General features: G+C 36.5%; 1 protein-coding gene across 4 annotated transcripts in view; it reads left to right on the top strand.

Annotated features, from left to right (window-relative positions):
- Asap (ArfGAP domain of ASAP) overlaps positions 1-9,866 on the top strand; it is a 98,065-nt gene extending 88,199 nt beyond the window's left edge. For all 4 annotated transcript variants that reach the window (XM_073956405.1, XM_073956404.1, XM_073956407.1 and 1 more), the window contains one exon: positions 119-9,866. In XM_073956405.1, the coding sequence (XP_073812506.1) occupies positions 119-316 (198 nt within the window). In that variant the 3' untranslated portion in view covers positions 317-9,866. The remainder of the gene's footprint in view (positions 1-118) is intronic.
- Positions 9,867-15,758: the final 5,892 nt, after the last annotated feature.

Genomic DNA, 15,758 nt, shown 5'->3' with positions numbered 1-15,758 from the left:
GTGGTAACAGCACAAGCAATGATCTTACGGAAGTTGGGAATTTCATATCTCATTGAAGTTATATGTTCTATAATTTAATTATTTTTTTTTTTTTTTAATTTTATTTTAATCTTTTTAGGCCGGTCATCGCCGTTGTCGTGCCTTATACGATTGTTCTGCCGACAATGATGACGAATTGGAATTCAAAGAAGGCGAAGTCCTAATTGTTCTCAACGAACGAACGGATGATGAGAACTGGATGGAAGGTGTTATAGAAGGTGATCCAACGCGGCGTGGCATGTTTCCCGTAAGTTTCGTCCATATGTTACCCGATTAAAACCAAACATGAAACATCTAAACAAATGGGTAGTAAATAGTATTAATAATAATAATAACAAAAACAAAATACCATTGAACTCTGTAAATGTAGTAGATGATATATAATAATAATAATTATGATATAGTAAAGGTAGATTTAAAGTAAAAACAAACAAAACAAAAACCACAACAATAACACAAAACAATCGTTACAAATCTATAAAATGACAAAACAAAAAAGAATTTCTAATGGAATGTTGTATTTAACCGAAGATACAAAGTAGACTTTTGAAAGAAAAGGAGAACAAACAAAATAATAATAACCGTAAACAGTAATAAACAATAATTTTTGTTTCGCTCCAAAATTTAACTCAAGGTTAATTGTATTTGTGTAACAACAACGTACATACAATGAAAAAAAAAAATATATTCCCGAAAATAATATTAGAAATGTTTTATAAACAAAAACCAAATCAATATCTAAATAACAAACAACAACAAACGAACACACACAAACGTATTATAAATTGTAATTATTTTTTAGTATAACTATTATTATTAATTGATTAATAATAATAAAGAAGTAATATTTAAAAAAAATGAAACTATATCCTTAAATAATAATAATAGAATATAAAATAATAAAAAAGGAAAAAAGCAAAATAGGCAAAGAAACAAACAACACATGACCTAAATGAGTCCAGGGATTTAAATTCCATTCTGTAGACAATTATAAAAATATAATTATAATTTTTAAAAATTACGCTAAACATCACAAAATATTGGAATATTTTGGCCGCGTTTTTACATATATGCCTATAATATGGTGGGCGATTGGAACACCTTATTGGGCCCTTCGCCTTTCTGATTCCTGGGATTGTACTGCGTAAAAAAGTCCAGAAGTTTTTTATCCACTTTTTTTGGATATTTTGGCTCAACCATCGAGATTTTCGATCCAACACCAAGTCTAAAATTGTAGCCAAGACAATAAATAAGACCTTTCTAGGACAGCGCAAAAGCATTGGAACGCTCCTTCAGGCAGTTTTGGCCTTGTGGATAAAAAACTTCATGTCAAAATCGGGAGGCTCGATTTTCACCATAGGTAGACATATGGTATAGTGGACTTTTTTGCTCAGTACAATCCCAGGACTCAGAAACGCGAAGGCCCAAATAAGGTGTTTTTTCTTCCATACAAATCGCCCCGGTCTAATACATATATTTGAATGTTCCTAACTACATAAGTAACTAGGAGGATTTATTGACGAGCGAAAGGTCCAATAAAATCCAAAAGATAGTTTAGAGAAACTAAAGGTCTTAAGAAGTATTTAAATATGATATGGAACATTTTGAGAATACAAGAAGTTCTTGTGGAAGGCAGGAATCATATAGGAGCCCAAAATTTGGTTTAAGTTCGAAGATGTGTCATATCGGTCCAATCCTTCGAGTACCTCCCCCACAAAAGTTCAAAAACTTTCGCTTTGCTTCGCCCATTACGAAGGTACAAGTTATTTTCAGGGACAAGTCCATACTTTCTGATAAAATGGCCCGAAAGCTGTAAAAAGTCCTAAGGCACATTGTGTAGTGGTTGGAGCCCACGATAACTGTCGAACGGATTAGCCGATGCGGTCCAAAATTTGGCTTTTGTAATATTTTGTCCAAACTTAGTTTGTACCATTACAACGTACACATTTTTTCAGGAGCAAGTCCATACTTCCTGAGAAAATGGTCCGAGAGCTATAAAAAGTCTGACGACGCACGATATTTCTCGAACGGATCAACGCATTCGGTCCAGAATTTGGCTTTCGTAATATTTTGTCCAAATTTCGTTTAAGTTCGAATAAGGGCCATTTCGGTCCAATCCTTCCGGTACCTCCCCCTCAAAAGTTCAAAAACGTTCACTAAAATGATACGAGCGATATTTCTTGAACGGAGCAACTGATTTGGTGCAAACCTTGGATTTCCTAATATTTTGTTCGAATGTAGTTCAACTTCAAAAATGGTCCATATCGGTCTTCTCCTTAGTTTACACCGATATTATGTTTTCGTAGGCAAGTCAATGCTTCCTGACAAAACCTCTAAGTTATACGGTGACCAACTGAATTGACTGGAGAGCACGCATTCTGTCGAAAAGAAATGACTCCCAAAATAAGATCCACTTCCAAAATGGACTATGTCGATCCATTCCTACAAGTACCTCCTCCGCATCTTTACTCCTAATTTACATTTTTGTAGGCAAGTTCAAATGTCCAAAAAGGGCCACAAAATTCTAAAAATGTCCTATATACATAATTTTTGGGGAAAAGAATTTTGATTGTGTGGCCGGTATTCGATCTGTCCGTAGACGAAAATTTCAATTCATATAGTCTGAGGGTATATCTTAGTCAGCAATGCCAAGTGATATTTTTTTACTTTTTGTATTATAACTGTTTTCGGGTTAATCTTCTTTATTTGACGTATGCGCAATTGAATTGGCAGTGGATTTGGGAACCACCGTGGTGCAGTGGTAAGCACATCCATCTTGCACTCAAAAGTTCTGCGGCTTAATCCCTGACCAGAGCATCAGAGTAATGTTGGCATTTCCTGCATATTTCAGCCACGAAAAACTTCTCTACAAGTGGTGTCATAGGACACGCCGTTCATACACGGCGATAAAAAGTAGGTCCTACATCATCCCAGCAAAATTTGAAGGAAGGGGTTTCATGCGATGACGTGATTTCATTGCATCTTTTGCATTGGTTCAAACGAAGTCGTGAAAGATCTGATCTTTTCATTAGCATTTGAACCAATGCAAAGGAAGTCGTGAAAGATCCGATCTTTTCGTCAGCATTTGAACCCATTCCATCGATCCAATAGAGATGCATTTTGTGTTTTTATTTATACACATTTTTCTAAATATAAGATTAATTATTTACAATAGGCTTGAAGTTGTCGGAGGCTCGAAATCACAACCAAAATTGTTAAAAAACCCTCGTCGTCATTGCAAAGGATTGGTGAAAATGACATGCCAGAGCATTGGTGGACATGACATGCCAAAGCATTGGTGAAAATGACATGTCAAAGCATTGGTGTAAATGACATGCTTTGGATCCAAAAATGAATAGCATCTTTTGGGGTCCACGCTCATATAAAATTCATCGATGAAGATGCTAAAAAGATGACATGCCAGCTCACTTGCACCCATGATTGAATGGCATCTTTGGCATCGAACATTTTGCTGGGATTGAGCCAATATGAATCGGCGTGTACTCGTTGATATGAGATTATACCTACCTTGTCAATTCGGGGATGTTGTGGGAACATATGTATATATGGATATCTTAAATTCGGTTATATGTAAAAATACTGTAAGCCTTTCAACCGAACATTTAGGTCATGTGTTATGAAAAATCGATTTTTATGAACAAAAAAAAAAAAACATTTATAAATCTCCCTGAACCCTATTTATGAAGTTTCGCTTATAAATAATAATTTGTTTGTATATAATTCCTGCTGTATAGTATTTTCTAATATATAATTTGTATTAAATTTTCCTATTTTTCCTTACTACATATTTAACTATTAGTTTATGAGAGTATTGTAAAATAACGAAGAAGTATCTCTTTTTGAACAAACACGGAAAACAAACGAAAGCAGTAAATTAAAACATAACCTCCTCACACATTATTATTTTTAATATATACAAAGCAACAACTACACAAACACACATCTATCTCTTCCTATGTATAAGAACTGTTACAAATTACAATTGCTTTACTATATACGATATGGTGTATATATAAATCGTTTTTATATATGATTTAATTAAACTAAAAAACGAAACCTAAAATTTGGAATTGCTCCTAATATTGATTGATATTGAATTGATGATAATAATAATATTGTGTAGTTATTACAAACAAAAATACAAATGCAAATCGTTATAAAGTTTTTGGGTGAAAATGAATGTATGTATGAATATTTATGAAGAAATTCGAATATTAGTAGCATGTACTCGTATCCATTCTATTTGTATGTCCATGAATTTTATGAATTTCCAAACTAAGATACAAACGAAACATTTGAAAGTGTAGCAAATAACGGCCAGATTATTTTTTTTATTTTACTTAGTTTTTTTACTAAACAATTTGTTTGTTTTATCCAAAAGTTCCAAGAAAAATTATACATACATAGGTATATTGATTACATTACATTAAGACAAATAAAAACAACACATACACATATTAAATTCTCAAAGAAAAAATTCGCAATTTTTTGTATATTTTTGTCATTCTTTTCTTTATTTTTCTACTTCCTAGAGGTTATTGTGTCCAATCATGTACATCCTACGTCTATTTGCGGTAGAGAGTTTTACGGCCGGAACCAAATAAAATTTAAATTCCCACAAACGGTTGCTTGACATAATCAGTCCACTTGTTTGAATCTGTCAGTTCTTCGCCTTTGAACATGATGTCCATCTTCCTTTTTTTACATGGTTCGACATTGTCTTGACTGTTTTCAACAATTAACTCGTTCCGGTACCGATGTTGCAGTACTTGTGATGCAAAACGAATACGCAGCAGAATGCTTCACCTTCTACAGTTATGGTGTCCAGAAGAGTGAAAAGTCTTATAGAAGACTAGAAACACACCAGAACATTTTTTGTTTTGTTTTTTTTTCTTCTCATCTATGAACATTGTATTGTAGTTTCAGAATCCGCAAAAACTTCTCAGGTGTAAGCACCATTCATTTAAAGTTAGTTCAGGAGCACCGTGGTATGTAATAAGACTATCCATGTCTTTATCCAGTTTCAGTTTTAATGCCCAGACAACTTCTTAGTTTCTGAGGGTGGTAGTACGTTTCTTATCTTCAGGAAAATGGCGAGATTAACTGTTGATCCGGTCTCCGAACTCACCTAAGGTGAGTCACCTTAGGTAATTTCACAATCAATGAATCGACTGTTGGTGATTAAAAATTTCAAGTTTAGAAAGTTTATGGAGAAACCCATAAAATAAGTCTCAATTTGTTTACAATATTTGGAAAATTTATTATGAAAGTAAGAACGGCATTAAGTTCGGCCAGGCCGAACTTGTTATACCCTCCACCACGAGTTGTATTGAAGTAAAATTAAACAATTAGATTCTTCCGTTTATGAAGAAGACTACTCAGCCAACAATTTTTGCCGATGGCTCTGATATCAGATTTTTTTATAGAGTTCCTAACCATTTTTTCCGATTATTTTCCGAGCGCTCTGCACATTCTCTGAAGGGAAATTTTGATTCGATTTTTTACGATTAATTTTCGAGTACTCTGCACATATGCTGAAGGGAAATGTTAATACGTTTTTTTCCGATTAGTTTCCGAGTAATCGGTACATAATCTGAAAAAGAAATTTTGATTCGTTTTTTTTTTCTTGCGAGCAAAATTCCCGAACTTCGGTTGAGAGTTTTGTTTTGTTTGCCTGCTGTAGCTTGTTTTTTTAGTTAGTTCGCAGCAATTAAGTGAGTAAGACGTAGCGGAACAAATTATTGTGTGTGTTTAAAATAAATGAAAATGGGATGTTTGCATACACATTTTGTAAAAGAACTGTTTATAATAATTAATATTGTTAATTCTATTTTAGATACGTCAAATAAAGAACAAGAACATGATGGCATATGGAAACTTTATTAAGAAAGGCTGTATTTTATAATGAATACTATTAAATCCAATTTATAAAGTTCAACAAATAAAGAAAATAATTATTGAGAAGTTCGCACCAAACATCCGACAATTTTCCGGATTTGGTATAAATCACCGGAATTTGTTCCGAGAAATTCGGAAATATTCCGATTTTTCCCCAATATCGGATCAAACGTCCAATAATTTTTCGAAAATCGGATGAAACATCCGATAATTTTCCGAATTTCGGATCAAACATCAGAATTCTTTTCGAAATTCTGGAAATTATCCGAAATTCATCCGATTTTCTGCCCATTTTCGAATGTTCTGTTAGAGTTTTATCCGAAATTGTGCAGAATATCGAAAATTCCCTCAAAATTTCCCCTTTTTATACCCTCAGCATTTATGCTAACGAGGGTATATACACTTTCATACGGGCAAAATGTGCCTCATCGAAATAATGGTTTTAGACCCCAAGTATGTTTGGACGAAATGTGTTTCAGACAATTTGAAGTCGATTGAGCAATGTCCGTCCGTCTGTCTGTCTGGCTGGTTGGAGCGCACGATAATTCTTGAAGGGAGTAACCGATTTGGTCCATACTTCGCCCATCGCAAAATTTGTACCAGACTTAAATAATGTTTCAATATAGACTCAATCGGTCCACTCCTTCGGGTACCTCCCACACAAAATTTCGGAAAAGTTGAGTTTAGACCCATCCCTCGAATCGCTCTGATTTTTGTTTTAGCAACTTGTATTCACTGCCCTCCATACGACGGTACAAGTTTCATTAGGGGCAAGTCCATACTTCCTGAGAAAAAAGCCTGAAAGTTGCAAAAATACCCTACGACACCGTGTGATGTGGTTGGAGCGCAAGATAACTTTCGATCGGATCTGCCGATTCGGTCCAAAATTTGGTCTTAGTAATATTTAGTAATATTTGAAGATAAGCCATATCGGTCCACTCCTTCAAGTACCTTCCCCACAAAAGTTCAAAAATATTCGGAAAAATTTTTCATACGGTAACTCTTGAAGGGAGTGGCCGAATTGGTCCATATTGTACACATTCCAATATATATCTGCTAGATATAGATCAGGTTCAAATATGGACTATGTTTGTCCACTTCATCCAGTACCTCCCAAACAAAATTTCGGATAAGTTCATTTTAAGACCTTCTATCGAATCACTTTGATTTTTGTTGAAACAACATGCATTCGCTGCCTCAATTACGATGGTAAAAGTTTTTTCAGGGGCAAATCCACACTTCTTGAGCAAACAGCCCGAAGGGTGTAAAAACCCCCTATGGCAAGATATGTAGTGGCTGGAGATCCACTTCCATAATGGTCAATATCGATCCATTCCTTTTAGTATTTCCTCCGCAAAACTTTTGCTCTTTAATCCTAATCAACATTTTTGTCGGTTCATACGCCCAACATTCTTAAAAACTCCTAAATAAATACGTTTTTTTTTTTGGGAAAAAATTGTTTCAATATATACAGGCTGAGGGTATACATCTGTCGGCAAAGCCGACTGACACTTTTTTACTTGTTTCATTCTAGTTTTTAAACGATTTCGTTTAGAATTCGGAAAGAAACTCGAATGTTCCTTCCGATTTTTTTCCGACAAAACTTTCCGAATTCGTGGGCACCTTTACACAATTGTGTTCCGATTTCGGAACGAATGCGGCATCAGAATCGGAAATTTGGGCAGAGTTTCGTTTCGAATTCGGAAAAAAATCGGAAAAATTGTTAGCTGGGTAAATACCAAATTTCAGCAAGTTCGGTAACACAACGTGGCTAACCTTCAAAATACCGAAAATCGGGAGGTGCCGTTACATGGGGGCTATATCAAAACGTCAATCTATACCTACAAATTTCTGGTGGAAAGTTTTTAGACTCAAAGAAGACTAAAACGAAATTTCCGATATTTCGGTAAACCCTTCAAAATTTCGAAAATAAAGGGGTACGCGCTTCTATGGGGTATATAGAAGTCGCGGACCTATACTAATAATTCTCTTCCGAAATATTTTATAACTAACAAAGTTCAGTCCTTCGAAAATCCGGAGGTACCGTTCTATGGGGGCTATATGAAAATGTGTACCAATATCGACAAATTTCTGGTGGAAAGTTTTATAGCCCCAACGAAGAATAAACACCAAATTTGACACTTGACAAAATTTGATGTTTTGTTAGTAAAATATACAAAAAATTTCTAAAAATTACAATTTCGGGGTAATTACAATTCGGATAAGGCACTGTTAGACATTCTATGCGATTTTTATAAACCCGTTTGAGACTTTGACACTTTCACTGCACAAAATTCACAATTCCAAAATTAGACAATGAAATTTTTTTGAAAATCGATTTTTTTATTTAAGCCTAACAATGACTAATTTTTCGTGTTCAGAAACAAAGCATGTAAAGCAAAGTTGAACGCCCCTCACTAGGACGAAGTCTATTACAAATGAAAAAAAATATTCTAATTCATCATCCAAACAAATGTAAACCAGCACATGTCCCACAAATTATTTCAGGAAGAATGTCGGATTGTCAAATAAACAAAAAATTAATTGCTAACAAATAATCAACACGTGTAAAATCATCATTGATTTGTTTTTTTTTTTTTTTCATTTAAAATCAAAATACGGTGGGAACCGCTTATACAGTGCAATTAATAACTCAGTACAACAATTTTCGGGCCATGGTTTAGGGTGTGAGAAATTCCAAAAGAATTTTGGGTTCTCAGTCAAGACCCTTGAAATAGCTAAAACCAGAAACCTTGGGAAACGAAGATGCTAAATTAGAGCCTAATCAATTGGAAAATGTGACCAAGATCCTCGAAATAGCTAAAATCAAAACGTGGACCTATATTGATGATTTTTTGCATGTAGGGTTTCTATTTACTCTATTACTCTAAATACCAAGATTGGCCACGCAGTTGCTAAGGCCATAAGCAAATATAGTGTGAAGTCCTCGGAGTACATCCCCCATCTATCGCAGTTGAGGAACGTCAGCTGCCACGATGTTTTGGCTCAACTACGCTCGGGATATTGCAGTCGCTTAAATTCTTATAGGCATGGGCCCGCACGGAACACTGCACCTTTTCAACTGTCCTGCTAAACCTACTCATCTAACTCCAGTTGATCTGTGGTTACATCCCATCGAAGCAGCCACCTTCCTAGAACTGGAGATAGACCCAGAGCCAGATTGAGCAGAAGAACGAATACACAAACATGTAATAATAAACATTGTTACAACAACTATGACTCTTAAATCCATTCGTTGCACATCGTAATCGTTCTTCCAAACTTACGACAAACTCAAAGATGAACTATATCGGTCCTCTTCTTCCGGTACCTCACTCACAAAAGTTCGAACTTTTTTCATTAGGTTATGGGCTTAGGATACATTTCTGTCGCCAAAGCGGAGTGGTACTATTTTACTTGTTTCTTCCAACTTAGAATAATACCATGCTTTGGGATATCATCTTCTTCTTGGTTTTTCTATCGTAGTTTTGTTTCTTCCCTTATCACCGTGTACAATCAAATGGTTCGTATACATATGCCTTTTCTCTCAATCTCAAATACACCAAGCAAATGCTGTTCGACAATGTAGATTGAGCCATGCAATAGTTGTAATCATTGCTATGGGACTTTTGGAAGGTCCCAGTCCACACTACCGTGAATTTAATTAAAAAATTTCACGAAATTATGCGTTTGTAGATCGAGTTTCATAGTAGAGTAAAATCATGAATTTGCAGTAGAGTGGAATGCCATCTAAGAACGCCTAATTTCATGATTTTTTTAATGAAATTCACGTTAGTGTGGACCGGGACAAAACTTCCCTCCGCAAAAAATCAACGCAGCGGACACTTTAAAAGTCATCCTTTAACGTTTCCACAGTGTAAACTACGGCATCATTTGGCGATCGAAAATACACCTTAAACCTAAAAATAATTTACTGATTATACAGATCTTTCCAACATCATCATCATCATCATCAATTTACAGTGTAGACGGCAATTCCAATGGATTCGATTTGTCCCCCAAATTTCTTCTAATATATGCAATGTCCTGTACATTTTCTTCTTCATCAAAAAATAATTCCACTGAACTTATCATTTTAAAATAGTTTTTTGCGAATTGTGTGTTTTTGATTGAATATAGAGTTCACAAGTTTAAAACAAGTAAAAAAGCATTAAGTTCGGCCGGGTCGAACTTTTCATACCCTCCACCATAAAATATTCTGAACTAAAATGGAATAATTACTTTTCATTCCTGTCCCCAACTTTAAGTGGGTACGTTAAAATGTCAGATAATGTTTATGTACATTTATGCTTCATTCGCGAGGCCCTTTTTTATGGTGCCTATATCTAACTATGTATGTTGACAATTTTTGGTGGGCTTGAAATTGGGAGGTACTGTTATATAGGGGTTATAATAAAACATGGGCCTATGTTGACAGTTTTTGATGGGAGCCTTTAATGTCAAATAACTTCTAATTCGGTTAAAAAATTTAGCTAGAATCTTCAAAATATCGAAAATCGGTACATAACGTGGGAACTTCAAATGTCATTAACAGCTAGTTCGGAGGTATCTGGGCTATACGAAAATATGAACTTAAATGAACCGTTATATGGGGGCTATACCAAAACGTGGACCTATGTCCACAAGTTTTGTTATATAAGTTTATTGACACTTAAGAACCCTAAGTGTCAAAATATAGCTAAATCGGTCTGAAAATGTAGCTAAAACTGTCAAAATACCGTAAATCGGGGGGTACCGTTATATGGGGGCTATACCAAAACGTGGACCTATGTCCACAAGTTTTGTTATATAAGTTTATTGACACTTAAGAACCCTAAGTGTCAAAATATAGCTAAATCGGTCTGAAAATGTAGCTAAAACTGTCAAAATACCGTAAATCGGGGGGTACCGTTATATGGGGGCTATACCGAAACGTGGACCTATGTCCACAACTTTTGTTATATATGTTTATTGACATTTAAGAACCCTAAATGTCAAATTATAGCTACATCGGTCTGAAAATGTAGCTAAAAACGTCAAAATACCGCAAATCGGAGGGTACCGTTATATGGGGGCTATACCAAAACGTGGACCTATGTCCACAACTTTTGTTATATAAGTTTATTGACACTTAAGAACCCTAAATGTCAAATTATAGCTAAATCGGTCTGAAAATGTAGCTGAAAACGTCAAAATACCGTAAATCGGGTGGTACCGTTATATGGGGGCTATACCAAAACGTGGACCGATATATCCCATCTTCGAAATTGACCTTCCGACGGCTAAAAAAATTTTATTCCCCAATTTTCAGCGAAATCGGTTAACAAATGCGACCTGTATGTTGCGAACGGACGGACGGACGGACATGCATAAATCGACTCAGTAAGTGATTCTATGTATATCCCTAGAAGGAACTATGGGTCTATCTCGCTTCCTTTTGTATGTTACATACAAGTGCACTAACACATAATACCCCTTACCACATAGTGGTGTAGGGTATAAAAACACTGATCGATAACACGTTTATCGATCACCCAGTTGGGTTGACATCAATAATACAACATTTCATCTCAGTCTCGCTGGCCATTGACAATGCAACTCAAGTTTAGTGGCAATGCATAATCGACCCCTTAGTGTCTTGTAGAGACAGATTTTTGTTCGGCGAGAAGTGGTTTTGTTTCCGAATACTCGCTTGAATTCCACTCGCGAATGAAACTCTTCTTGAATTCGAGGAAATTAAAGGGGGGGAGGGGGGGGGGGGGGGGGGTGTCAAATTGCCCACTTCCACCAAACAAAAAAGATATGGTCTACCAGTCCTAAATCGCATTGATATGATCAAATCATTTTGTCAAACATCGGTTTTAGCCGTTCAATACGCTCAAAAGCATTTTTTATTTTTTTATGCGATGGGAAGCAGACAGCATATACCTCTGTAGACAGCATATACCGTCTTGTTTCCCATCTTGTGCATAGAATTTAATATACTAAGGTTTCAATCTTTTTCCATGGGCAGATCAAGTTTGGTATAACGGTACCTCACGATTTCCGGTATTTTGAGGACTTTAGCTAAATTTTTTGACCGAATTACCTTGAATTTAACATTTGAGGTTCTCAAGAGTCTAAACAACATCTCCACCAAAAATTGTCACCATAGGTACATGTTTTGTTATAGCCCACATATAACGGTATCTCTCGATTTTCGGTATTTTGAGTATTTTAGCCACATTTTTTAACGGAACTACCTGTAATTTGTTGATGTTTGATGTTCCCAGTAGTCACAAAACATATTCACTAAATTTTGTTAGCATGGGTCGATGTTTTGCTATATCCCCCATATAATGGTACCTCTCGATTTTCGGTATTTTGAGGATTTTCGTCACATTTTTAACCGAACTATATGTATCTTAACATTTGAGATTCTCAGAGGTAACAACATTTCTCCACTAAAACTTGTTAATATAGGTACATGTTTTAACATTTGAGGTTCCCACAGATCCCAAAATCATGTTTTGGTATGGCCCCCATATAACGGTATCTCCCGATTTTAGGTAATTTGAAGATATAAGCTACATGTTTTGATCGTGGTCACAAAACTTCTCCAATAAAAATTGTCAACATAGTCCCAACATTTTGGTATGGCCCCCAGAAAACAGTACCACCAATTTCAGTAGTTTTTTCTAGTTTTTGTCTACATTTTCGGGCATTTACGGTTCCCAGTGGCAAAAACCTTCTCCATCCAAAATTGTGGACAAGGTGTGCCGTCTTTCAGCATTTGGGCCAGTTAGGTGGAGTAGGCTAGTTCTATATGTTGTATTAGATCGCTCTTTTTGATGCAAGATTAAGATGGGTTCATACCTTGTTTCCTACAAGGAAATAATCCGAAACACACTGGACATTTGCGGAGGTCGTCTGTATTAGGGCTATTTAGGTTTTCTTTCTCTTTCCGTTTTCTGGTACAAAGATATTTTCACTCCCAGTTTTAGCATTAAAATCTCCTAGAATAATCTTAATGTCATGGCCAGGGCTGCAGATATGTGTTCTCTCTAGGTGCTCATAGAATATATCAATGTTTATACCCTCAGCATTTATGCTAACGAGGGATATACACTTTCATACGGGCAAAATGTGCTTCATCGAAATAATGGTTTTAGACCCCAAGTCTGTTTGGACGAAATGTGTTTCAGACAATTTGGAATGGATTTAGCAATGTCCGTCCGTCTGTCTGTCTAACTGAAGCTCACGATAACTCTCGAACGGATACATAATATCCCAAATATTTCAGAAATACCCAAAATATTTCAGAAATGTGCAGTTTAAGACCTCCTCTCGAATCCTTTTGATTTTTGTTGTAACAACTTGTATTCGCTGTCCCCCATTACGACGGTGCAATTTTCCTGGGGCAAGGGCATACTTCCTGAGAAAATGGCCTGAAAGCTGTAAAAACCCGATAAGACACCATGTGTAGTGTATGGAGCGCACGATAACTCTCGAATGAATAACCGATTCGATCCAAAATTTGGGAATACAGTCGAAATCGCTTATAACGTCCATAATAACGACCATATCCAAAAGTCCCAAATCTCTGGGGCCCTTTATAGCCCTATCGCTTATAACGACATATCGGTTATAGCGACGAATTCCGTCGGTCCTTTGACCTACGTTATAAGCGATTTCGACTTAATAATATTTTGGGTGACACCGTGGTTCAATGGTATGCACACCCGCCTTGCACGCAGAATGTCGAGGATTCGATTTCCATGCCAGGCAACATCAAATGTTCAACGGTGGCAAAATACCCCTCAGTAATGTTGGCGACATTTCCTGAGTATTTCAGCCATGTAAAACTTCTCTACAAGTGGTGTCTTAAGACACGCCGTTCGGACTCGGCGATAAGCAGTAGGTCCCATATCATTGAGCTAATATGAATCGGGGTGCACTCATTGGTATGAGAGACATGTCCCGTGTGGGATGTGTGTGGAACAATTAATTAATATTTTGCATAAAGTTATGTCATGTTCTAAGATGTGCCTTATCGGTCCACTCCTTTGGGTACCTCCCCACGATAAATTTCGAAGGCAGTAACCGATTTTGTCCATACTTTGGACATCGTAATATTTCTACGAGACTTAGATTACGTTAGAATATGGACTATATATCTATGTCAACTCATTTGGATACCTCCCACACAAAATTTCGGAAAGGTTGCACTCAAGGCCCCTATTACGATGGTACAGGTTTCAATGGCAAGTCCAAAATGACCCGAAAACTAAAAAAAAACCATACGGCCAGCATGTGTAGTGGCTGGTGCCCACCACAACTCCCGAACCGAATACTTCATTGGTCAACACTTAGTATATCGTAATATTTCTTCGAATATTAGATAAAACTCGAAGATGGTGCTTGTAGGTTCACTTCTTCGAGTACCTTGCAAAACTTAGTTCAAACTTAGTTTATGTTCAAAAGTGGGTTCTATGGTCCATTCCTTAGGGTACCAACCACACAAATGTGAGAGAATCCTTTGGAAATTTGAATCAAAGGTACTCCTAGTAGCCCTGTGGATGTTTTTTCGTGGGCAAGTCCATGTTTCCTGAGATGATGGTACTATTGAGAGGAATTACTCACAAAATAAGACACACTTCCAAAATGGACTATGTCGGTCCATTCCTTTAGGTACCTCTCTCCCGCAAAACTTTGGAGATTTTATCCTAATTCATATCTTTGTCGGCAAGTTCATACGCCCAAAATTCTGAAGACCCCTTAAATACATACGTTTTTGAGAAAAATGTGTTTCAGTTCACACGGGCTGAGGGTAAAACTCTGTCGGCAAGGCCGACTGATACTTTGTTACTTGTTTCTTCATCTTTATCTTTGGTCGGGTCGTGGGCACAAATAATTTCTGATTTTTTTTCTTGCGTTTTTCCATCGCAATTCCCGCAGGAACAGCAACAACATCAGTGGGACGCAATACCAATCTTATATTTTTTAGATTGGACAGCCCAAAGGAAATAACTCTTTTCGATAGTTATCGTGTCCATCAGGCACTTTTGTTGGTCACCGTGGATGGACTAGCCCGCGAAAAAACATATCGCTGTAAACAGGACCAGAAGAAATACTTTCGGTAAAAATATGCTAACCATCCTCGAACATCCCTTTAGCTGCACTTAAGCGAGGATATGGTATTTTGGTAGTAATTTTATGGTGTGCAAAGTTTCGACCAAATCGGATACTCAATTTGTAAGTTTTCGTGATCATCAGTCATTTTAGTTGGTACCGGCAGGGTTATTTAGAGCTCTTGGGGCATTATTTCAGGAAGCATGGGCTTGCCCACGAAAAACATTGTCGTAAAAGGGGCAACGAGCACAACCTGTGAAGTGTGCTTAAACTGCACTTGTGCCAACCAATAATTTCGATTTTTTGTGTGGGAGGTATCCGACGTAGTACATCGATATAGTCCATAATCGAAACTGTCTGGAGGAAATATAAAGATCTGGAGGAAATATAACAATATACAAAGTTTGGACCAATCAGAAATTCCCTGTGAATTATCTTGCGGAATAGTCATTTTCGTTGGTACCGTCAGGATTTCTTGGAATTTTTAAGCCATTATGTCAGGAAGTATAGACTTGCCCCCGAAAAAAAGTATATTCGTGCGTCCCAGCCAGCCAGGTAAGCGGTTGGACGGACATGGCTAAATCGGCGTACAGAAATAAGGCCCCATGAAATAACACCCCAAATTGAAAATGAAAATATACCCCAAACAGGTATATGGAAAACAACAACAAAACTTTTGGGGCCTATTT

Source organism: Musca autumnalis, unplaced genomic scaffold (genome assembly GCF_047663935.1).
Source record: "Musca autumnalis isolate F117 unplaced genomic scaffold, ASM4766393v1 scaffold_5, whole genome shotgun sequence".
NCBI classification, from domain to species: Eukaryota; Metazoa; Arthropoda; class Insecta; order Diptera; family Muscidae; genus Musca; species Musca autumnalis.
Note: the sequence above shows the minus strand (reverse complement) of the source record. Positions and strands in the feature narration are given on the sequence as shown.